Source organism: Brachionichthys hirsutus, unplaced genomic scaffold, assembly GCF_040956055.1.
Source record: "Brachionichthys hirsutus isolate HB-005 unplaced genomic scaffold, CSIRO-AGI_Bhir_v1 contig_847, whole genome shotgun sequence".
NCBI classification, from domain to species: domain Eukaryota; kingdom Metazoa; phylum Chordata; class Actinopteri; order Lophiiformes; family Brachionichthyidae; genus Brachionichthys; species Brachionichthys hirsutus.
In genome coordinates this window covers 177,294-201,672 of record NW_027180362.1, presented here as the reverse complement: position 1 = coordinate 201,672, position 24,379 = coordinate 177,294, and the positions used below count along the sequence as shown (strand labels likewise).

The 24,379-nt window shown below is 41.3% G+C and overlaps 1 protein-coding gene across 1 annotated transcript; it reads left to right on the top strand.

Moving 5' to 3' along the window:
* The first annotated feature begins 18,969 nt into the window (after positions 1 to 18,969).
* On the top strand, positions 18,970 to 19,971 carry LOC137914084 (probable G-protein coupled receptor 146). Its single transcript, XM_068757704.1, has one exon. The coding sequence runs from the start codon at positions 18,970 to 18,972 to the stop codon at positions 19,969 to 19,971; it is 1,002 nt and encodes a 333-aa protein (XP_068613805.1).
* The last annotated feature ends 4,408 nt before the right edge of the window (positions 19,972 to 24,379 follow it).

Here is a 24,379-nt window from a genome sequence, read left to right as displayed (position 1 = left end):
AGTACTACTAATACTTTTGCATATTTTGTGAAAATCTGTGTAGAATTTTTCCATTCTGATTTGATTTCTTTAATTTACATTTTGAGAGGTACTTTTTCTGAATTCAGGGATGATATGGCAATTTCTTTTCCATCTGTTTGTTACTTTAGCATTGAACATACCCTGACGATGGATACATGATGTGGACAGTTTTATGAGGTTAAAAATTGGAATCGGAATTGAAGTTTAATTCAATGTCAAGGGATTACTGGGCCTCTGTGAACGCCCTTCTAGTGTGTCACCAGAAACACAAAGATTGGATCATCATAAACTCACAAACAAAACTTTTTTTTCCCACTTTAACTCCATTTTGTTCCAGCATTAGAACACAGTGTAATGTAGAGTGTAGCCATTTCTTTTTTGCAAGGATTATGACCCCAATTTTATTTCGGGAATACCACACAGATAATCAATGCATGAGCAGGCAAACTTGAGAAGATGAAGTTCATTCACCCTCACAAACACGCGTGCACGCGCACGCACCTACACACACACGCACACACACGGCTCGCTTTTCATTTGAATCCCAGAAACACCCCATGGGTCTGACACAACAGGAAAATCCAGCTGCTCTCTTTGAAGTGAGGAGCAATGACTTTGAGCATCGGGGAGGAAACCCTGGTTTAAATCTTATATAAACTGGCCATTGTAAGACGACCTGGCATAATGAAGTAGTATTTATGGTAGGCCTAATTCTGGATAAAAGAAATGCCTACATAATGGCATCAGATATGAATGGTCTGGAAACAACTATACATTGTTACTTAAATAATTACTAAACCCAAGTAGTGCAAAACTGTAGCCAGAAAGAGTTTTTGAGAACCAGAACAGATATAAACTAGTAAATATTGGTTTTAAGATTAAAGCAGAGTTGCAAATATAACAAGATACCTATTTTTAACTTTTGCATATTAGTCATAAACGGCTTTTAAGAATCACTATAGATCATTTCCTGTTCACCACCACAATGTAAGTTAAAATGCAAATCAATGAAGGTTATGCCTATGAAAAGGCTAAACAATGTTGCATTTCTGTTTTGCTTGCTTGACGCATTCCCAACCCTGCCACAAAATGTCATCAAAAAGGGTTCCATATTTTTTTTCAGAACAACCAAAGCAGAAAATTATATAGATTCAAGGATCCATCATTATCCGGCGCTGCGTCACAGTTTAACAATCTCTTAGCCAATGCCCCATCAGTTTTAGGAAATTCATCGTATATGTTCTGTGGAACCAAGTAGCTAAGAAACAAATGAAACCATAACCTCAATGATGGAAGTAAGTTTTTTTTTTCTCTTAGTGGTTTTATTCGTGAAACATAATAGTTCTGCATTTAATACATCCAGGGGCTGCAAGTCAGCAATGCAGCATAGTCATACTTACTTAGCATTTGTCCCAGTAAAGACAATTACGCTCCTATAGTTTCAGCTGAATGAAAAATCAGGATATATTAGCACCTGAAATTTTATTTTTGGTGCAACTGTTTTGTTTTTTTTTGGATCCAGTTAAGAACAAGTGACGAAAGACATCTCCAATTAATAAACAGCATGCATTCTGCATTGCCTCTGGAACAGTGGCCTCAGATATGGAGGGCAGACAAAAGCTGCCTTGTGTAGCAGCAGAGGAATGCTCGTAGAAGTCCATGCCTGCTCCCTGGACTTGTTCTTATCTGATTGAAAGCACAGAGAGGCCCATGCATTTATTCAGGTTGTGTTATACAGTCTGGCTAACCCCGAGGACTGGCTCTCCTGAACATCTGCAGCAGAGTGACTCAAGTACAAGATGTGACCAAGACAAACCCAGGGGATTGTAGTGATGATTTCTCACAGCTTTGTGTTTCTGGACGGAGAAGAGGCACACTCTTTGTTTGCCTTATATTCATGTGCTTTTTTGGGTGTGAAGGAAATGTGGCTGATGTAAGAAAAACTGTGTAATGACACCCTTGTGGTTCAGTGAACCTACCCAAGGTCTTCCATGTGTTGGCTATAAACATGGAGTCCCACCTCTACATGACCTCACGTTGCTCACGTAACCTCTACCACCTTAAATACACAAATAAGGTCCATGTGAGGAATATAAGGAGAATGTGTTATGCCACAACAATGTCCTGAGCCCAGTTCTGTGTGGTAAACGGTGGTAGATATCACCAACATTCTGCCATTCCGACCTCCCAAAAAACAAGGTTTCCAGACAAGGGTGGCCACCTCAACTCTACCTCCACGCAAACCTCCCACAATGCGTTTACAAAGCTAATAAACAGGGCTGCTGGCAAGCCGAGAGTGGGAAATGTCTGGGGAGAAGAGAAAGTGGTGATACATGAAGGAAGCAGGGAGATATGGCTCAGTGATTTATCAGACAATTCTCTCTGATCAATGTTCGGCATTGCATTTTGTTAGCAAGTAGGATATGGAAATTCATAGGGAGATGTGAGCGATGTTATAAATAGGAAAGTTGGAGCCCACATTTCGGGTAAGGGAAGGCCTTGAACAAGACGGCAAGCATAAGAACAATAGAGGAGGAGGGCTTTGGAAAGGATGGGGGCCCCGAATGGGGAGGCTGAAAAGGCCAATAGTGCACAAGAACACAGAGAGAGGGAGGCGCATGGTGCTGAAAGCACTGTTCTGAAAACAGCACAACAAATGTGGTTTGCCAACATCTTCCATCAGTTAAAGACCGGCTGCTCATTTCTGTGATGCAGACTTACTGCAACAATAAATCTTAGCTCAAAAAGGAAAATGTGTTATATGAAAAATTCAGTAAGGAGCTGGGTGAGATGATGATCAGAAGTCTTCCGTGGGAGAGTAGAAGGTAGAGGAGTTGGTGTGCAGGGAAGGAGGGTAGCCTGATAAAGAGCAGTGTGAAGTAGGCAAACAAATTACTCAAGGTGGTGGTGAACATGAGCGACAGGGAGGCACAAGGTTAAGAAAATCCTATACAAACACTAGAAAATGCAAACTCAGAGTTGGCTGAGAGGCAGCTACTGCATTGGCAGACATGGCTACCTGGCAGAGAACGTAATGCAGAGTCTGGCTGTATGTGCAGGAGAATATGATTGCTAACATGAGAACTCTAACATAGCACCATGATGCTTCAGTGGAACACTTTTACCCATTGTAGAAAATAAATCTTAGCTCCTACAATTTGAATATTTCACTTGGCTGTTGTGTTTTCAATTATATTCCCAGGAATTTTTCAGATGTCAGAAAATGCTGCAATGGAAGGGGCCACAAATGCTAAATGGGTTTCGGCAAGGAAAATGACTCTGCAGGCATTATATTTTCTAGAATGTCACACGTCAGAGTTTTATGACTTTATACCACGGTAACATGCAATAAGAAATAATAAAACATGTCTGAAAAGTCCTCCAACTATGTCAATTCACCATGATCGCTGCAAAAGTACTTATTGGACACCTGCTAGCCTGTTAGAAGCAAGTATTTTGCTTAGCCAAGAAATATTAACTAAAGCACATTTGAGGGTGTTTAATCTGACATATTTTATGCTTACCAGTGCTGACAGGGCATGATTAAGTAAAATAGTGGTTATAATTTGTTCAAGCCACTTTGGCATACTGTTTTGAGGTCACTTTGATGTATTTTCCAGTGAGAAATCACAACCCGAGCTGTTGCTATGTAAATATGTTTAAGCCAACTTGTACCTTACGTGACTGTGGAACATGTGGTCCTATCCCTGTGGCTTTATTCTCTACAAATGGCTGGTTGAAGCTCGACCCCCCCCACTGGCTACCACATGGTACACCACAAGTGTGCAGAAAGACAAATCTCTTAGAAATTGTGGTTTTCTTCCTGATCTGGTGGTGAAGCTACAACATGAGCCATAACCACAACAAGAACGTATAGAGCATTTGATCACAAAAACGTGGATTTCATATGTTGTACAACAATGCAAAGTTGTTGCCTAAGAGAAATCCACACTGGCTGATCAAAAGGGCAGACGCCACAATAAAAAGCACTGACGTCAGCACTTGTCAGAAACCATTTTTGAAGCAGTAAGAAGAACCAGGAGGATCACTACACTCTCTTGGATTGTCTGGGAATACCATTTTCTACTCACTAACCCTGAAAACACATGTGTGGAAAATATTTTCTGCCAGCTTTATGAAGCACATATAAGAAAGGGTGAAGCTGTGGAAGCAGCTAGGATACAGTTTTCTTGGACAGTTGAACCAGAAGGCAAAGATCTCTATTGACTTATTAATCTATATAGTAAAACCCTTATCTAGTGAAATGCCAGAGGATGCAAGTGACTAAAATGAGATCCCTAAGAGGGTGACTGAGAAATGGTGAGGAGCTCTAACGTCAGGAAAGATCTTGGCATGGAGCAGCTGTTCCGTCCTGCTAAAAGGAGTCAGTTGTGATGTGTAAAATCCCAGATTGGACCCAAAACTTGATGAAGGGATTACAAATCTCATCTAGCCTGGGAACACCTCACGATGCTCCAAGAGAAGCTGGAAAGTGCTGCTGGGGAGAGGGGCTTCTGGAATACCCTGCGTGGATTGTTACCAATTTGACCCAAACCTGGATAAGTGAAAGAAGGGTGGATGGATGGACAGATGGATGTGTCTGTCCATTAAGTATGAGGTAACGACTGCATACCACCTCCTCTTAACTAACACATGTATACAAAAAACATCTATTTTTAGCTTAGCAAAAGCACCAAGAAATTGTACGATGCACGGCCTCTTGCACAAACCATGAAATGTTTTGCATGGATTCAGTAAACTGTGAAATGTTCATCAGTCATATTTAGAAGTTCTCTTTTTGTTGTTTCCATTCTCTTAGAATGTTTTTACATGTTGCTTCATATTTATTATACATGAAAGCAATATCAATCTTTCTCATCTAACTCACAACAAGAGTTACAATACATTTCCATAAACTGCTATACTCTGTCTTTGAGGCACATTTTTAAAAACATCTGCACCCTCACTTTCCATGGGCCCATTATCTGAACAGAACATTTGTGAAAGGAAGGCCTCTCAGAGTGGTGCAGGCAGCAGACAAGTCGGTATCAGTTGCAGTGTTATCTGATGAAGGGGCCCTGAAGTCATCGCATGAGGCTTGGCAATGCCTGACAAAGCTCATGGGAGGAGAATGAGAAAAACAAGAAAGGTGGGGGTGTTCCACACCATTAAATGTTGCTAAAGGACTGTAAGTATGTCCACTGTGAATGACTGCCACCAACAAGGCAGCTCCTCATCTGTAATGGCAAAGTATAAAGAATAAAGCTGTGAATGCTGAACACACACAGAGGCACACAGGTCAAAGACTGGGAGGCACTGGAAAGATTTATAATGCTACACATATAAAACGGACTCATCAATGTTAGTGAGTCACTGGCTCGTCTCCGTCGGTAGAACTCCAGGCCATTGGCGTCAAACTTCTCAAGACATTAACCGAGATTCCTGAGTGGAACTAAATCACCCCTAAGGTCATGTGGGTCTATCAACCTGAAGATATACGTCCTGTTTATTGCCCATAAAGATCATTAGCATTTCCTCCCCTGCTGTCATCCGTTCCCTTGTACAAACATCCACACCAATTCAATTCTTCATCCTCAGGGAAACCAACCTGATTCACTGCGAAAAGCTCAAACAAGACAAAGTCCATAAACAGCTAGGTCCATGGGCTCTTTGTTCTCCATTCAAAGAGTTCCTGGCTTCCTTTCTTTCTCTCAAATGTTGCACAGTCCCTGTATGTTTCTGATTCAGATATTCTGAAACCGTTTCAGAGGTAAAATGCAGAGACTCCCCTCGGGCATCGTGCACGCACGATGAAAATAATTCAACATAAAGTCTCAAAGTGTCAAAGAGGGTTCTAGTTGATGAAATAATAAGAAAAGGCAAAACCACATTTATTATGCAATGTTAGCATGTTGACAAAGCTTTCAGTTCTGAGCTGAGCCTCTGGGAAGAAGCTAAATCACAATAATTTTGATGAGTCAAACTGAACCCTGACAGGTACACAATGAACAATAAGGGTTGGCAGTGGTTGCTCCAGAATTTCAAGGTCATCTACGTAAATATGATCATTTTGGTTCTGTATCTTAATCCACAAAAATGTACTTGACATGTGTTTTTTTTAACTGAAGATGGTAAAATTGGGGAAATAAGAATAAGCTACGTTCTGAAGTATGAAAAAAAAAAAAAACATGCCAAGCCCTCTTTTCAGGCCTCCCTGAAAGCCACTCCTGAAACTCTTAAATTAGTACTGCAATTAATCTTGTAGCTCAAGCTGGCAGATATATGGCAGCACACTCAATGAGGTTTCTTTGATTTTTTTTGTCTAACAGATTAAAAACAAACTGGGCATACCTCTGACAACTGATTTGAAAGAGGTGTGATTTAATATATCACAGTGAGGAGGACATCAGTAATAGCATCATTGTACCCAGAGCACAGAACAAATGTACAAACATAGTGGTGATGTCGTCACTTTACAAAAATAAAGTAATGCGACTTCAAAAACACAATGCCTCATCTCTGATTGGCTCACAAAGGGGCCAACCAATTTGGTCTTCACATGCATTAAAATGATTTTGACTTCAAGAGTTTCAGAGTGTGGCCACACACAGAGATCACAGAGATGTCTAAAGTTGTGTCGCCTTGGTCAACACAATGTAAGTAAATTAGCCTGAATTCCTTCACTTACAAATATGAGCTGATAATTGTGAGCTAACTGGACGTTGTTTGTTGTACTGGCTCACAGCCTGGGGCTTTTCTTCACCTTCCCTTGCAGACTAAACAACCTCTTTTTGCACATAAAACAACATACATTGTGCAGCAAAGATTTTATAGTGGAATGTGCAATACTAGTGCACAATATGAAATATTGCACATGCACACACACACACACACACACACACATAAATACAGGCAGTTGTAGTGGATTGTAGACCACAGACAGCCTGTGTGAGTCAAGATGAGGCCCAAAGTGACCACTCTGAAATGAATGCTTTAGGGAACAGCCAAACCACGACATCAAACACACACAGAGAGGAAAGGGACACAGCTAGTAATGTTGTATGTGGACTGAAGCCGCTAAGATAAAAGGCTTGGAAGGACAGCATTTTCTCCCAACTGTCCCGCTTTCCAATTTATTGGGAAAGTCTTTGAGGAAAGGCGGTTTAAGGAAAAAGAGAAAACAGTGCAGCTTAAGCCTGAAACAAAACTCTGGTTACCAAAAGAATGAGAGCAAACAGCTTTGAACTCATTTTCTTTCACCTTTGCCAAGGAGGTCGAGTGATCAGTTCCGATTGTCGCTCTGTCTGGTAGCAGGATTTCACAACAGAGCAGAGTCCATTAAATTTCAGGCACTGCTTCAGACAAAGGAATTCTTTTGTTCTTCGTGGAACATTACTTCGTGGAACATTATTATTTTTGCTATTTTTGTTATTACACTGACACTACATTACAAATTTCTATGTAACTCGATGGAAGAGTGGGCGTTGGTAACAACGGCAGTAACAACAACAACAGTATTTATATTATATTATATTATATTATATTATATTATATTACAGATCTCCCAAACTTGGCAAATCACGGCAAAAATTCATCGTATATGTTGAATATACATGGCTGGCAAAGATTGAGCTTTTCAAATAAAATCCACAACACTATTTCCATTTCTCATACCATAAGTGTGAGGGGATAAAATTCTATGTATGAAACTGATAAATGGCTTCAATACCTTCAGTTTCCAACACTTGCAAAGCCCATAATAACTAACTGTTTTTAGATATTTCTCTGAGAAAGTGTCTTTAAAGAATGGCATGCTGAGATATTTTTCCCATTAGACATTTAGCGTCTGACATTTTCCACCAACTCTTTGTCCATGGGGATTGTTTTCTGTAAATAGAAACTGTCCCCAGCCAACAGTGAAGCTGCTTAAAATATGACCGCAGTCACTGAAACACAACTTGGCAACTTCACCTGTACAGAGGCTGTCGGCTCTGGCAGGAGGGCTACCAGCAAATTTAAGAGGAGTTCCTCGCACCCAATATATGGGGGCTTTTCTTTCCAGTATTTACCCAGGAAATTATATTCAGAGGCTATTTATTGATGAACGCCTAAATGTGTGCGAGTCTATAAATCTTGACCAACTAAAGCCATGGGCACAAAGACAACACTTTTAGACAACACAGTCTACCTTCTCTTCCATAAACCTTCAGGGAGACTCGTGTTTCTTTGAAACCTTTCATGCTTTTCCAAAACTTTCTGATTTCCCGCTGTCCACTATCTGAGAGGTCAGTGGGGGGGAAAGGTGGTTCTGGGTTGAATGAATGAAGCCAGAGACAGGCCAAGGGCCAAAGCTTTATGAAACGCACAAGCACACAGCTGTGTGTGTGGAGATCCTCCCACTGTTCTTTCTTGCCGATTTACCACAACAGGCAACTAATCCTTCTTAGACGTGTTCACCAGGTCCAGACGTGCCCCTCCAGTGGTGGTGCCGCATCTGGTGGAACCAAACAGTGGAATAATATTGGCTTACGGCCACAACAGAATGGAGCAGAGGCTCCATGACGTGGGTGTCCAAGGGGCCCCCTCAGGATCCCCTGCTGCTTAACACTCCTTCTACATCCCACTGAGAGAAAGAAATCATGTAAACAGGAAATATGTCTTGAGAACGCATGAACCTGAAACACATGTTTTGGTTTATTTCATTAATGAAACTGTGTCCATGTTATTTTTATTATAACAAATAGTGAACAAAGGAGGTTCACAAAATGAACAAGACTCTTGTATAACAAAGTAATTAAAACTAATACCTTAACTAGATTAGGCATGAGGATTTGGATGCCCTCTCCAGACTCAGAAACTCAAAGCAAACATCATAGCTGAACAGGACCATAATACTTTAATGCTTGTTTAGATTACATACATTCATGAAATCAGTGTATTTTCCTATATCATTTGTTCACTCATGTTTGTGCACTATTGCTTATTAATGATGAGTTTTCATAAACCAGATTGTATATTTCTTTCTTGGAACAACAGCGATATGCACATCTGTGCTTTGAAAATACAATAAACAAAAACACGCAACTCTTATAGTATGTTAATTTCCTTTTCCTTTTTTCTTGGGGTCCATGAGCTTGTATCCCTATAAAGGCTTAAGCAATGTAATTCTTTAAATTACCTTTTGCACAATAAATGAAGCAGCAGCAGCAGATAGAAGAGAACATGGCTGTGATATTTCCACCAGTAGTACAATTACAGTGATGATTTGCCTGTGAGAGTCGAAGCACGTGATCTGGAGGCTTTCCTAATGGAGGAATCTTCTGGATTTATTTTTGCACTAAAGGGCTCTTACAAACTGGCTTAATGTAGACTCATACTCTGTGATAAAAGGCAACAGAACAACGTCCCTTGAGACCCAGAGAAAATCCAAAGAGTGTGGCGCAAGACTACTGTTGAAGCAGACAGCTGAGGTGGATGTTATTGAAAAGGTTCCATTACAAGGTTGCCCTGAGGTCAGAGCTCATTATTTTGCTGAGGATAGGTTAAACGTGGGGCTCTAGATGGAAAGAGCTGCCTCCATGTTTTTTTTTTATCTCTGCACTTGAGCACCACCTTAGGCACATAGCATTTCCATTTAACATGCTTACAACAAAAACACCAACTCCCCTTACGCAACAAAATTATGCTTCAATTCACGAATGTTTATTCAAGATAAGCGTATGTAGCGCTAGCGTAGCAAATGCACTATTTGCCATCTTCTGCAAACTGCCACTGCTTAGGTTAAAGCAGAAATCAGTGCTGCTTGTGACATTATTGAGCTTTAAAAGCCCCAAAGATTAATGAATCTTTTATAGATGGGAAGGGAAAATCAAAATTCATCATCAAAAATCTTTTCCAAAGCATTATTTGCCCCAGCAGGGAAACACACTGAGACACCATCTGAGCAGACGGGCTTATGGGCTGTTCCATTAATCCAGGCTGCGCTGGTATATCATTCTCTCTCTGCAGCAACATCATCTTCTGTATACGTTCGCACACAAAGTTAACTGTTCAAACATTTTAGTACTTTTTTATGTTGGCTCACATGGCCATTACACACATCCACTCCCTCTACAATCAAGCTAGCATGGAGTGTATAATAAGTGGTAATAAAAATGCATCTTGCTGCACAGGAAGCCTTTTTCCAGGAACCTGTGTGACAGGATGTCAGATCTCAGTGTGGTGCTGAATCAGTTATAGCGCCTGGAAATACAAAAACAAGCTGCAGGGTTCATCTTGATGTTTATGTTCTGAACTTGTTTTGCATTATCAAGGCAGCTCGCATTATCCAAGCTCGCCTGTGGTACATAGCAGTGCATTTATTTGTTTTTAGTGGCGTGGGTGTGTGTGACACATGGATTATATTTTACGTGATTAGGAGTAGCTTTTCTACCCTCATTTAGCCACTTCTTCCCTGCCATCTGAAAAATAGGAGACGTTCCAGCTACTGGACGCTGGTGCCGGGTCTACGACACACTATAATCTCCACCACAGACTTAATGAGCTTAATGTGCACTCCCAGGCCTCCGAGCTTAAAGGCATGTGCACAGCATGCAACTGCTGTGTTGTACTGTTTGCCGCTGTATAATACTCCACATAAAAATATGTATAGTTTTGGCACTGAAGTTTACCTGCTGTTGTAATATAATATGATATCTAAATGTGCATTTTTGACATCATCTTGCAACACAGAAGCACATCCTCGGTGGGTGGCAGCCCTTCATGAGAATAGACGTGACTAGAATCTCATGAAATATTTCAGACTTTCAGTGTGCCACAGACACTGTGGTTTAATCATCATCATTAGACTCACGTTACGTGTCTATGGCCATCTGGTGCCAAAGTGACTGTAAACAGCTGACATGGATCCAGGGCTGACTGAGGCTGAGCATAGACTCTCATTTGAAAGCAAGCCATATGTCGTCATGAAGCCTAAAGTCTTTAGGGAAAAGTAAATGCAGACCGAAGCCTTACAGCGGTGCTGAGGCTTCCAAGACTAGGAACAGATTTCAGAGCTTGATTGGGGATAAACTGTGATTTATTCCTCAGACCCATAGTCCCCTCTACCCCAACTCTCTCCTGTCCCCAGATGCTTATAATGACAGCAACTGGAACTGCTGCACAAAACAACATTAGTCAACATTTGCTCTCTATTTAAACTTAAATTCAACAAACAAAAATAACTTGATATTCACTCTGTGCTGTACATAAATATCTAATAAATTAGAAAATCAATGTAGTGATTTTTTATTCTTTATTCCTCCTAGCTTCATATTCTATCTGCCTCATTATATATCCGTATCGATGTTAGAATAATGTTCTAGTTTGGCACATGTGTGACCATGAGCTATCTGGATGGACAGCATAAAAAAATATATGTATATATTAAATTATATAGCTCTGAGCTACAATCAACTGACATTCTTGCAGTATTAGTCATACTAGCTAAAGTAAACTTTAACATGTGTGATAGTATATAGACCAATGTCGTGCGGCTCAAACTATTATATGTGATGATTTGTTGTCTTGACAGTCGACCTTCACACTATGAAACTATCAGTCATGAGGAGTCTGTATTTATTACAGATTTCAGCAAATTCATTATCTTCTCCTCAATATTTATCCATTCCGAATAAAATACAAAAGGTTCGAGGTCAAGGTACATACTGTTCGTATGTATACTGTGTACTTTCTCATTTGTTTAATCAGTTTAAAAAGCTTTCAGTAGATATGTGACTGAATGGGCACTTTGTGTTCTACTATCAATATGGAAAATTCTAACTGATCTGATAAGGATACACAGTCAACAGTATAATTGCAGGAACGACCCTGATCTCTGTCTCCAAGGTGATGCTTTTGCAGGAATCAGAAACCTGTGAGTGTTGCTCCACTGGTGAACCTCAATTAGTCTGAAAGCAAAGATAAAAGACAGAAACGAAGGCTTGCTGGCAAGCAGCAGGACGGATTTTCCATCTGGTTGTCAACTTGCAGTGCTTAGTTGCTGTTTTGTTTGACTTGACTCTGCAGGCTAGAAGCTACATAACTACTAAACTGTCTATCCTTTTGTACGCTATAAGCCTCACAAATGCAGCTACAGTTTAAACTTGCAAACAATTACAAGAACAGACTCTACAGAAACTTCATTATCATTGCATCCTTTAATTACTTCCACCGAGATGAGGCGGAGGTTATATAATCGCCGGCGTCTGTCTGTCTGTCCGTCCATCTGCCCGTCTGTTAGCAAGCTAAATCAATAAGTTTTGGACGGATCTGGATGGAATTTTCAATTTGTCAATTTTGGTGACAATCCAGAACAGATCCTGGATTCTGGACCACTTTGAGATTTTCGTTAACATTGCAGTCAATGGAGCTTCAAAATGTGTTCTTCAATTTCTCGGTTAATTATTGACCAATATTTATGGAATTTGACAGTTACGTTGGGTGGGGATCGCTATCTCACTACCAAATTTCATCTGGATCGGATCCAGAACGACTTTTAACATTGAAAACCCCATTTACGGATTCAAAAATCTGTTACAAATACACATCAACTACAATTCACTTTTACTTTTCATGGTCTGTGTCCTCCATAGCACACTTGACTTCCAGCCAGAAGTTTCCGGGTCCGTTAAATGGCATACAGGGTTTTTTTTTTACAAGAATTTGAGGTTTGTTCTTTGGTCCTCTGCTGTATTGGATCAGCTGATTGAGTCAACCGGCTTAAGGTGCGCGCTCTCTAGTCGTTTTTCGCCTCTGCACTTTGTGAGAGAGACTGATTTTGGGTGTGAAGCGGCAAAGTGAATTACTCATGGACTTCTCTCCTCCTACTTGTCTGATTCAATTCAGTGACATTTACAACAAAGGAACAGCTTGAGTGGCGCTGCCAGGCTCACTGGGAACCCATTTAGGGTTCAGTGTCTTGCCCAAGGGCACTTCGACATGTGGACGGTCGGAGCTTAGATTGAAACCGAACCAAGGAAAAGGGCAATGGATGAAAAGGCTGAATAGAACTCTGGTTACACAAACAGTCAAATATAAGATCAGTAAAATATGGTGTTCTGCTTTCAAAGTAGCACAAGAGACCGACATACTCCTACGCACACTCGACAAAGATAGCTAAGCCATGGAAAGCCCTTTTGTTTTGAAACTGTATATTCTATCTAGAGGTCTTTTATTATTGCATTTCATTTTTATTACTTGGCTCAAACTAATTTGTTAGTTGCTAATGCTGAAGGGGCATGGAGACATTCCTTTAGACTTTAATGAAATATGTGCTTCTAGGTTCTTCTAACACTGCAGACCTTCAGGTTTCACTCCGGGGCTTTGTTCAGTATCCCTCTTTCCCCCTCTGGTGCTGAGCAGGAAATTAAGGGATGGATCCCCACACTGTGAAGCACTGATTGAGACCTGATGTTACTATGCTGCATGCACAATGTTATCTTAGGCCCGTGGAGAGGGTTAACCAATTATTTTAAATGAGCTAAGGTTTTGTAGTGACAATTGCTATAAAACTCAACATGACATTTAGGTTATGTGCAGTCTCTGTGTGAATCATCGGCACTCACTAAAAGTTAATGCTGTACTGGAAAGATTATCACTATGGGGCCTTGAAATCATTGCAGTGGTGGACCATATAATATCTAACTTTGGTCGCAAAGCACGGATTGGTGGTGCTGTAATAAAAAACAGCTGACGTACCTACAATCTTGAGTCATTGTAAATGGGCTATCGGAGAAGTCCAAAAAAGTAGCTGATGTTCAGACAAACTATAAACAGTTTTCTTAGTATATGTGCTTCAAGAATTCATACCATGTGTGACCGGATGGTTTTTAATCTTCAAAGCAAACTTCAATTGAGTTTTCATTAAAAAGTAAAGCAAAACAAAGGCACACGGCATTCTTACATGCTGTGTATATTATTGTAGCTCAGAATGTGATATTATTTCCACCGTTTCACTGCCTTTGAGATTTCAAACACAATACTTTTCTTTCATCTTTGGAAAAAGGGGCTTTGTTTGCCGTAGGATGTACTAAACTGTAGATAACATTCAAGATGTCAACAGACAATTTTTCTGAGGCAGCCTCTTAAGGATGGCATTTGATATTTTATCTGATCCAACTGTGAAACTCGGTGACCTTTTACTCATACTGATTTTTTGGGAACATATTTTACATCTCACCAGGACCCCACTGACTCCACAATTTACAATGTTTAAAAACAAGTCGCAGACTTGTTTGGTTTGCTCATATTAACCATTAAAAGATCCCTTCCGAATGTACTTTCCTTATACTGTAGTTGATGCCTGGTAGAAAACTCCATTTGATCCCCATGGACAAAAACGTATGCAAAGCAGGTCCGTTTATTGTTAACTGCTCTGCGCTGTCCAGCGACCCGGATTTCAGAACAGGCTGTTAAGAAAATAAAAGCATCAATGAATGAATGTTCTGAGTTAAAGAATACAATTTAACCTCTTGACTGTGGAAACCTGGTCCGAGCATTCAGAATAGTGTGTGTCATGATCAATATTCGAGCCATCGATTTAAACCTGACTTTCCATTATGGCAAATTTGAATCCATTCACTTCTTCTTGAATGATTTGAAATTTGCATGATCCCCAGATTTATGGAAATGTCCAGTCAACACACACACACACATACAAGCACATGTTAAAAGGTCGATTTTACATATAAATATCATGCGGGTTTTGAACGTGTGCGCGTTCACCTTTGATCTCCCTCGCGCCCCAGAACAGAGCGAGGAGACGGTGGGGGGAGGGTCACGTGTGTACACACACTGTGGGACGGAGCAGCGCTCCGGTAGTAAAGTCGAACGGACGGCCCCTTTCCAGAGCTAGCCTCGTCTCAAAAGTTAAGAACCGAAGTCAGTCTCTGCCAACAGGCAGTTAGGCGGTTCTTTTCATCGCGTTGGGGCTTCGGTGACGCGAGAGAGCCGAAGTTCGTCTCCGGGATTTGTCGAATGAAACGACTCCGAAATGCCAGCGGAAATTCTCCAGTCAAACCCGATGCCTCCGTAGGTTGGTCGCAGACCTAAGTCTGCATGTTTCTGGTGAGTTTTGCTATTTCGGGCCACTAATGAGATGTGTTTGCGCTTTAATTTTCCGAGTTAATAAGTTGAAATACCCCGTTTGAAGATGCGCGTGTGTAGCTGTAAGCTGCGTGGCCGTGACAGCGACCCACGCTGAGATGGGGGGACGCAACGTCCTCGGTAGTAAACAGAGACCGTGACAGACTGGTTCGCTCATTTCTAATGGATCCACAGTTTTAACGAGAGGTTTCTATTTGCGAAACATGTTCACGAATACGTTTCTCACGGGATCATCTTCCTGGGAAGAGTTTATCAGTCGCCTCTGTGCTCAAAAGCTATTAAATTGTTTGTTTGACAAGTCCATTCTGTGGCAGACTGCTGTTTGGAAGAATGACGGCCTATAATATATCGTCTGTTTTGAATTCTGCCGCAGGAACGTGCAGCATATGAGATGTCATTGTTTCTAACTTGTAGCCTGCAGTTTGTGTGTATTATTCTTTTTTTTATCCAGTGGTTTTTAAATAGCATAACTTTATTAAACGAATTATCTTAAAGTTACTATCAGATATTAACGGATGCATCCAGTTGTTAAATCATCTAATAATGGTTAAAGCCTCCGCCTGATCATATTACGCAACAACTAAGAGGCTGGGTTAATGTTACTTTCTGGCAAAGTTGTTCCGCTCGAATAAGTCGTGTTTTTCATGAAGGAGTTGTAGATTCAGGCTTTATAGTTGCTGCCCACAACTTCATCCATGTGGGCAGAGGGGACGTAGGCATGTGTGCAATGGCTTAATGATGGTAAGCCTGCTTTGTGCTGACCATTGAACCCTGATTTTGTTGATTCCGGTGACAGTTAAACATGTGACTACAGGCACAAAGGATGCTGTCGGAGACTGATGACGAGCTGCGCCTTATCGGACTTGCACGTGTGTTAGGTATCAACGTACACATCAGGTTGTCTGGAAAAGATGCATTTTTTTTTTCTTTGTGAAATCAGACATTGGGCACTGTCTTTGCAGCAGTTAATCAGTATTAATATCAACATTTTGGACCTTGTAGTTTTTATCTGGTTTTCCAGTCAACCTTTGCCTATAAAAAAATTCCACATCTCTGACTCAATTCCGTAGGGACTGACAGCGATTTGGGAAAAATGTTATATAAACCGCAGGAATTGAGTTAATGACATCTATTTTAATCACCACCTACAGCTCGATGGATTTTAATTTGCAAAATGGTATGCAGTATTAGCATTTACCTGAAGCCAGTTTCCTCATAATACTCGCGTTAATGGGCAACTTCCCAAGCGCAACAGGACATTTAGAAACACACTATAAGGGAAAATATATTTGGACTTTCTTAAATGTACCATTACAGCTATTATGGTCTCTCATGCTGTAAATATTCTGGTAGTTTTATGGGTGCTCAATTTCATTTAAACAGCTTTAATTAGCAGTAATGTTTGTTTGTGAAATATCATTGTGTTGTACCTCACTTCTAAATTTCTGCTGCTGCTTCACTGCACTCTGCAGGAGTCGCAAGTAAGCAGTTCATGTGACATCATTCTTTCTACGTTCTGAGAAGAGACTGTAAATTCCTGTAAGGATATCTGAGGGGCGTGGGCCAAGTATGTGCCACTATTTGAGTATTTGAGATGAGCTTCAAAACGCAAGGGCGTCAAGCACGTGTGCGTCACTCTTACAGGATCATGTTTGGTGGGACCGAAGCAGAAGGTTAAAAGTTCAGACAAGTGTTGTTGTGGTGTTTGGCTTTGACACAGAATGATCAATCATGTTCAGTCATTTAAAAAAAAAACTCTCAAACATAAGGATGTAAATTATGCTGGATTAATTTCTGTATGCTATTTCTATTCATCCAGCTATATTTTTTTTGTATAGATTAATTTAAGCTATTTTACACACTCTCCAAATGATTGCAAGCAGATGATTATGTAACAATTGTTAAAGAGCCTTCTTTTACACTTGGGGAACTTTTGAATCCTACTATGGCAGTGTCATAACCTGCCCCACTCTGCCTCTGATATGCCTGGCTTGACTGTGAAGTTTCTCATGAAGTCTAAATGTTTCCCCATATGCAACACTGATATGCACAGACAACTTTGGTGACTTACAGAAATGCAAAGGTATTTATCGTTAGCAATCCAGTCGCTGAATGACTAGCCTAGTGGCAATGTCGGTTACCAGACACGTGTATCCAAAATGAAAACATTGTGTCAGCACCAAGGAGTATTTTGCCACAATTTGTTCAAGTCTTTCCATGGGGACAGTTACTAATATCATATTGAGAATTATTCATATAAATTAGTAAATTAGAAAAATATATGAAAAGGTGAGTTTTGGGACCAGTAAGTTGAAAGAAACTACATAGGTACCGTAATTCCACCACCGAGGAGGAGAAGGGGGAAGAGAATATAATCTAAGAAATGATTCCGTAACTGCAAAGAATGTGTTCCAAAGACGACAGAGCAGCAATTTTCCACTTACAAAAAATCTTATCGCAAGGCAAAGCCAAATCAGAGGCATTAGATTTTGGGTATGTGCCGTATTAAAGGCACAAGGCTGAAAGGTTTCTTCTACTGAACCAGCATGATCAATAATAAAAAAAAAATCAGTTTTTGTAAGATACAGCTAAATATCATCATATTCATAGCATGTCAAAACTCTACATTTACTTTGTCATAATAAAACAGCAAGTAATAGTTTTCTGATACAATTTTGCTTAATTATGTTTCATTAGAATTAAAATTAAATACCTTTTTATAAGTTGCTTTCCCTATCGTCATTATTGATTAATAAAAAATGTGGGATTTGATCTCGGATGTTTCATTTCATTTACAGAGCTAATGTTCTCCACAGAGCTGAGCCAGGAGATGTCTCAGCCAGTAGCTAATTTAACACGAGTACATCTCAAACCCATGAAATGTTAGTGCACTGTAGTTATCACGAGCTACAAAGTGAGCCAATGTGGTAATGAAAGGCTGGTTTAAATGTCAGTGTTCTGCAGGTGCCAATGAATAGAGCCGGCCAGACACCGTGTTCCCTTTAATTATCACCAACTTCTCTTTAAGTGATCAGAGCTTGTTCGAAGGAGTCTGATGTCTTCAAACGACTTTAAATCTGCATTCAGGAAAGTACGTACAATCTATAGGAGTGGATCATAGATAATGATGTGCTTTTTCAGTGTCCGTTTTAGTGAATCAGTCACTTAGCTTCTTTTGTAAGTGAACCATGTTTACAAGACATCTGACACTGTCTTCCTCCCGATCCAGTTCCAGTCCAGTTCTGAGCCCCAGCCTCCAGTGTAGTCTCATTACAGCCAATTGGATTAGTATGGAGGCGGGACTCGGCCTCTGTGTGTGTACTGTATGTGTGTCTGCGTCTAAGGCTTAAGGCCAGAGCGGCCCCTCTAGTGGTGTTACGTAAGTAAAAGGAAGAATGTTTCCCTTTTTTACTGGCATCATTAGTCATCCTCCCAAAAGCAAAACTGCCCCACTGCGTTTTTTTCCACAATATTATCAAGTGGGAGGTTTTCAGATAGTTCTGCATCGGGAGCAAAGCCAAACATGTGGAAACATTGCAGCCAAACTACCACAGCAGAAACAAAATACAGTGAAGTCCTCGCCGCTGACCTGTGATGGCCTCGGGATCTTCAACCAAACCCATGTTAATTATTCACGACACCATTACATAAATCTTATATATATATATATTGGTTTTAACCAACTGCAATCCTGGTGTGTGATGACCAATAAAACACTGTCTCCTTGATATCTAATTTCTTTCTCCCCAACTCTCTGCCTGCAGCTGGCTTGTTGAGACACTCTCCTGGTGTCAGAGACCAGCAATGTGGATCTGCGTTGTTTACAACGAGACGGACAGCGGCGCGGACCTCAGGCTCTGCCAGGAATATGGCCTCATCCTGTCAGTTCTGTCCCTCATCTACCTCCTGGTGTGCTTCCCGTTGGGATTGTGCTACAATGTGCTGCTGGTCGTGGTCAACCTCTCCAACAAGGTGTCCATGACCATGCCGGATGTTTATTTCGTCAACATGGCCATCGCAGGCCTTGTGCTCAACCTGGTGGCCCCCGTGGAGCTACTGAGCTCCACTTTCACTCGCTGGCATGTTTGGGAGTACAACAATGAGGTCTACATCACCCTCCTCATCCTTTTTAATATATCCTCCCTGGTCATCATGTATTCAACCACGTTGCTCAGTCTGGACTACTACATAGAGCGGGCGCTGCCTCGTACATACATGTCCAGCGTGTACAACACCAAGCATGTATGTGGGTTCATCTGGGGTGGCGCTGTTCTCACCAGCTTCTCCTCATTGCTCTTCTATGTGTGCAATCACATCTCCACTAAGGTGGTCGAGTGCTCCAAAATGCAGAACAAGGAGGCAGCAGACGCCATCATGATGTTCATCGGCTACGTGGTTCCGGCTGTGGCTGTTCTTTATGCCTTTGTGCTCATTTTGCGCATCAGGAAGGAGTCTACACCTCTGGATCAGGATTCTGCACGCTTGGACCCTTCTATTCACAGACTGCTGCTAGCCTCAGTCTGTGTGCAGTTCATGCTGTGGACCCCTTACTACATGACCTTGTTGGTGCACACTGTTGCTGGTGCGCCAGGGTACATCAGCAATATACTTTACTTGCCCACCTATTACTTTCTAAGATGCGTGTCTAAATTGTTGGCTTTCTCAAGCAGCTTTGCGATGCCTCTCATGTACAGGCAAATGAACAAGAACTTCTCCAACAAGCTACAGCGGCTGCTCAGGAGGCTGCACTGCAGAGACCAGTCCTGCCCTCACGAACACGCAACAGTGCAGCAAGTGGTGACGTGAGCTCTTAGAAGGGCCCCTCCTGAACCCTTTTTCCACTTCTTGCCTCACTGACACTTCATCCCCCCCCCCCCCCCCCCCTACAGAGCCATATCTAACTGGACTCCCTCACTGCTCTGGACTGTATTAAGAGCGACATGGCTAACTGTGGAATTTCCTGTCACCTTCCAGAACTCCATCGGATCTTTCCAATTCTGTAGCGAGGGGCCAAACCAAGCAAAAACCACTAAGTGCTGTTATTTCTGGTCGCGCCGTGGAGTTCTCCTCTAAGATACTTGGCCTTCTACTTTGAGGTCGGTAATTTGGCCCTATAAGCTGATAACTGCAAATGCTCTGCCATTGTTTTCTCTGAGCTAAACACAAAACACAAATAATGGCAAACAACGGTATCCTGTTATCGACACGTCTCGGCACTACACCATTGCAGTGGGTGTAGCCTCTTTGATACAGGGTTGTTATGGTGACGGTGTGCAAGTCTGACCTAGAGATCACTGCGGAGACACATTATGCTACTAGATACAATTGAAGCCCCAAGAAGATTATTTTGATACAGGGATACTGAGATTTTTGCATTTTAAAGGTGAAACACAATACTGATAGCCTCTTGCATTACTTGCAACTTCATTTAACTTCAAAAGCTATTTCCTTCCTTCATACCAGTCCTAACCCGTAGCTAGAGTTAGGTACTGGTTTGACGATATGTCCTCATATCATTTTTACAGATGCAGGCAGTTCTATAGTTTTGATACTCACAGGCATGACTTTGTTTTTGTTTTTCCCCACATTTAGTTCCACAACACCCACACACTCTCCACACAGCTACAAAGGACATGAAATGGTTGTGTAAAGCTTGTATTCAGGGCTCAAACCAGTATACCTCTGGTGATTTCCCCTGAAATCACATCATGTGCTAACCATAAGTAGTTCAAATCAGCTCACTCAAATTGTGCTCATTAATTTCACTAGGGACTCTCAGCCAAGCATGTGATTTGCTAAGCTGTGTTTTGTCTCTGTGACAAATATGCATGCAGGGCCTTACACAGGCTCATTAAAGGCCTTACAGGGCAACAGAAAGGGCCCCCCCAGGGCATGGCATGTACACTCCCTGAATGGTGTGAGCACACACAAACATCTAGTGGTTGAGAGGTTCCATGCAGACGACATGCCAAGCACCTGCAGACGAAGTGTCTGTCACAGAGTTGGAACTGTCGTGCTGCTCAATGCACTAGGATAAGCTGCACATTACTGCCAAAGATGCTTTGCTCTCTGGCTGCCACTTGGTGAAATGACTGGTGACACTGATTATCACCAGTTACTATTATAACCTTTAACACAAAAAACTGTGTTTCTGCATGTCTGACACGTCACTGCAATAGTTTGGTGTAATAGTTGTTATTGAATGAGAAGGTCAGTATATAACTTTTCCTGTGAACAGATACGCCCGCGGGGTGGGGCGTGCACATCTTTCACTGCATCGCCCCACCCTCTTCATGTGTATCAGCATTCAATTGGTGAAAAGTACATTGCTGTTTATTTTTACATTTTGTCCCACAGTATGTGCTGCCTGATGGAACATCAAGAGTAAATCCTAATATTTCATGTTCATTTATGTTTGAAAGGCAGGCAGTAATGCATGTTCAACTGATACACGCTTTAAACCGTCGAATGGTGCAAATGTGAGCCACATTTACTGAGGTTGTGTTCGTTCTCTCCCTGAAAATGTTCTTTCAGATTGCAGTTGCAGCCAAATCAGGATTCCAGTTTTTATTTTTATATACTGTATATCAATAGAACACTGAAATTATAGTCACGTAATGCCAGTGCTCAGATTAAGTCACAGTTGAATTTGGCGGTTTTTTTGAACAAGACATCTGATTTAGTTGCTTTTAGAAGATTTTACAGTTTGTACATCAAACTACACACACTGAATGACAAAAGAGGGAGAACAGGTTGTTTTATATTTGGAGGGGGTTTTCAGGCCCAACGGGGAATACAGTACTGAGGTGATTTACAGTGACTTCGACCAGGAACCCAGAGCAGCGTGAGAGGGAGGTCGGGCCCCCTGGGGCACGAGTGGGTGTTACAGCAGGGTCAGGCTTTGGGGTACAGAAGCCAAGCCTGCAAGAAAACCTCATCAGTACTATATTGCCTGTCGTCAGCCTGACCCACATTGGTCTCGGAGGCTGTGAGATCATTCTGGATCCAGCCATAGTAACTGGAGCCTGGTTTGCTTTTCTGCTCACCGGGCACCAGGTCCAGAACCCACTCCAGCTCTGTTCCTCACCAGCATTCCACACTGGGCCTGAAAAACCTCTTCCTTCCGGTGGTCGGAAGCTCATGCTGGAGCGGTCGAAACGCCAACACTTTCCTGGTGCTCTCAACTCCCATTTTGAGCTGAGTCAACTGTAATAGCATCATCTAGCTATAGCTGCAGAGCTAATGGGCATGATTGGCTAAGAGCAGCTACAGCAAGCAGCTGTTGGTAGTTACTTTAGAAATAAATTATACAGTCTGTCCAACAGGAAACTCCATGACTCACTAAGAGCAGCTAGAGAGCCTTATAGTGAAATCTGTAAAAAATATTTCCCCATAAAATATGATCCAAAGTTGCAAAACAAAAATCCAAAATAAATTAAACTTGACAAAGTAGTGCCAGGTTAACTTTGACATTCACGTTTTCATTTCAACTGAGGAGGTTCTTTCTGCAGCGATCCACCATGTGTGCTAAATATCTGAATTTGGCTGCAACCACACAAAGGCCACACTTTTATCATTAAATCTATTTAGTGTTCCATAACGTTTGCCTTGGCTTTTTACCAAATTTCACTCAAATACATCAAATAATATTTGGAAAAGCTTCCTTGAGAGAGACAAAGAGGCTGTAATCTCACATCAGTAATAATTCGTGATGCAGAAAAAACATCCCCAAATTGGTTACGTGTTGAATGTATGCAGATGCATTTTAGCTAATTAAACTGCAAAACCTCAGAAGTGCAAATGAATCCACTTTTCATATGTGATGCATTTGTGACTGTGGATACAAGTGTATATGTGTAGTGTATTTGTATATATTGTATTTGAGAGATTTACTGAAAAATACCGTGTTCTTTCAAAAAAATACAGTATTCTTTTTCTGAGAGATATATTTAGATTCTGTAAGTAATCTACTGTCATCTGAGTCAAAGACTTCTAAAAACAATAAAGTAACATTGATTTTCCAAAACTAGCGATCAATAAAGTCTGACTACACTTGTGTTAATGGGAGAATATGTTCTGTGGCAGGCTGTTTAGTTGTTTACAACGAGACGGACAGCAGACAGTAGTCTTTGTTCGAGCATCAATTTAACCAAACGTGACCCATTTCAGGGGAGATTTTTGAACTAATGCGTCTTTTCCAAAAATGTATGATGAAATGGAAAAACAAAATATTCCCAGTTTGTAAATGTGTCTGAAAATGCCTAGGTGCTTTCCTCAACCTCTGCGTTTTTGTCTAAAATGTACATGAAAACAAAGCACTGTTAATTCTAGCTCTGCATCCGTGCCTTCCCGTGATCAGGTCAGGATGATGGGCAGGTTGCTGCGGTTCCTTTCTCCTCTTGCTCACCGCACTGCTAACGGGACATTTCTCGTGGCGAGACCTTTCAACCACGCCACTCAGGCTGGGGAAAGTAGCAACATTCCAGGCATTCAGTGAATTGTTTTGTCTTTTTTGGGTCTGACAGTTCTATACTGCAGACAATCTGGATGAAAACAATGTTGTGTAGGCTACATCTGATAACAACCCTGCAAACTGACATATGTGGAAGTGCCTGAGTGTAGCTGGGGAAAGGAAATAGTGCTACAGCAGGAAGTGAAGACTGCTGCAGTGATGGATCACTGGGAAAATTAACTTTGTGCTGGTGTTACGATTAAAAACCGACAAACTGATGTAAAGCTGTAGGGGGGGTGTAACGATGCATAAGCGCTTGTTACCACTACTGTGTTTATTTTTCAGGCACACCCAGACACCGTAACAACAGTGTATTTACAACATCTGCAGAGCCAAAATACAGCACACAGTCTGACAGGGGGTGTCTTGAATTATGTGTACTACATCTGGAAATGATATGTTAATGGAATGAATTGGATATGATTGCCATTTTTCCCTTCAGAGGACTGGAATTTTCTGGAGCTCTCACTTAATTCTGTTCACTCACGACGGCATGAAAAACGTGAATCGCCTGACGGCGTTCTGACCATCAAAACGACAGAACGGGAAGCTAATGATGCAACGGGAGGTAGATTTTTCAGACCTGGGTTGTAAATGTAAACACTAGCATTGGCTATGCTATACACATACATAGATATGGGTACTATTATAAAGGAGACAACAAAATCAGAAATTGATATACATTGTAATACTCCTCCGCAT

Coding starts and splice junctions, on each gene's coding strand:
- LOC137914084 (XM_068757704.1), top strand. CDS start 18,970: ATGTGGATCTGCGTTGTTTACAACGAGACGGACAGCGGCGCGGACCTC.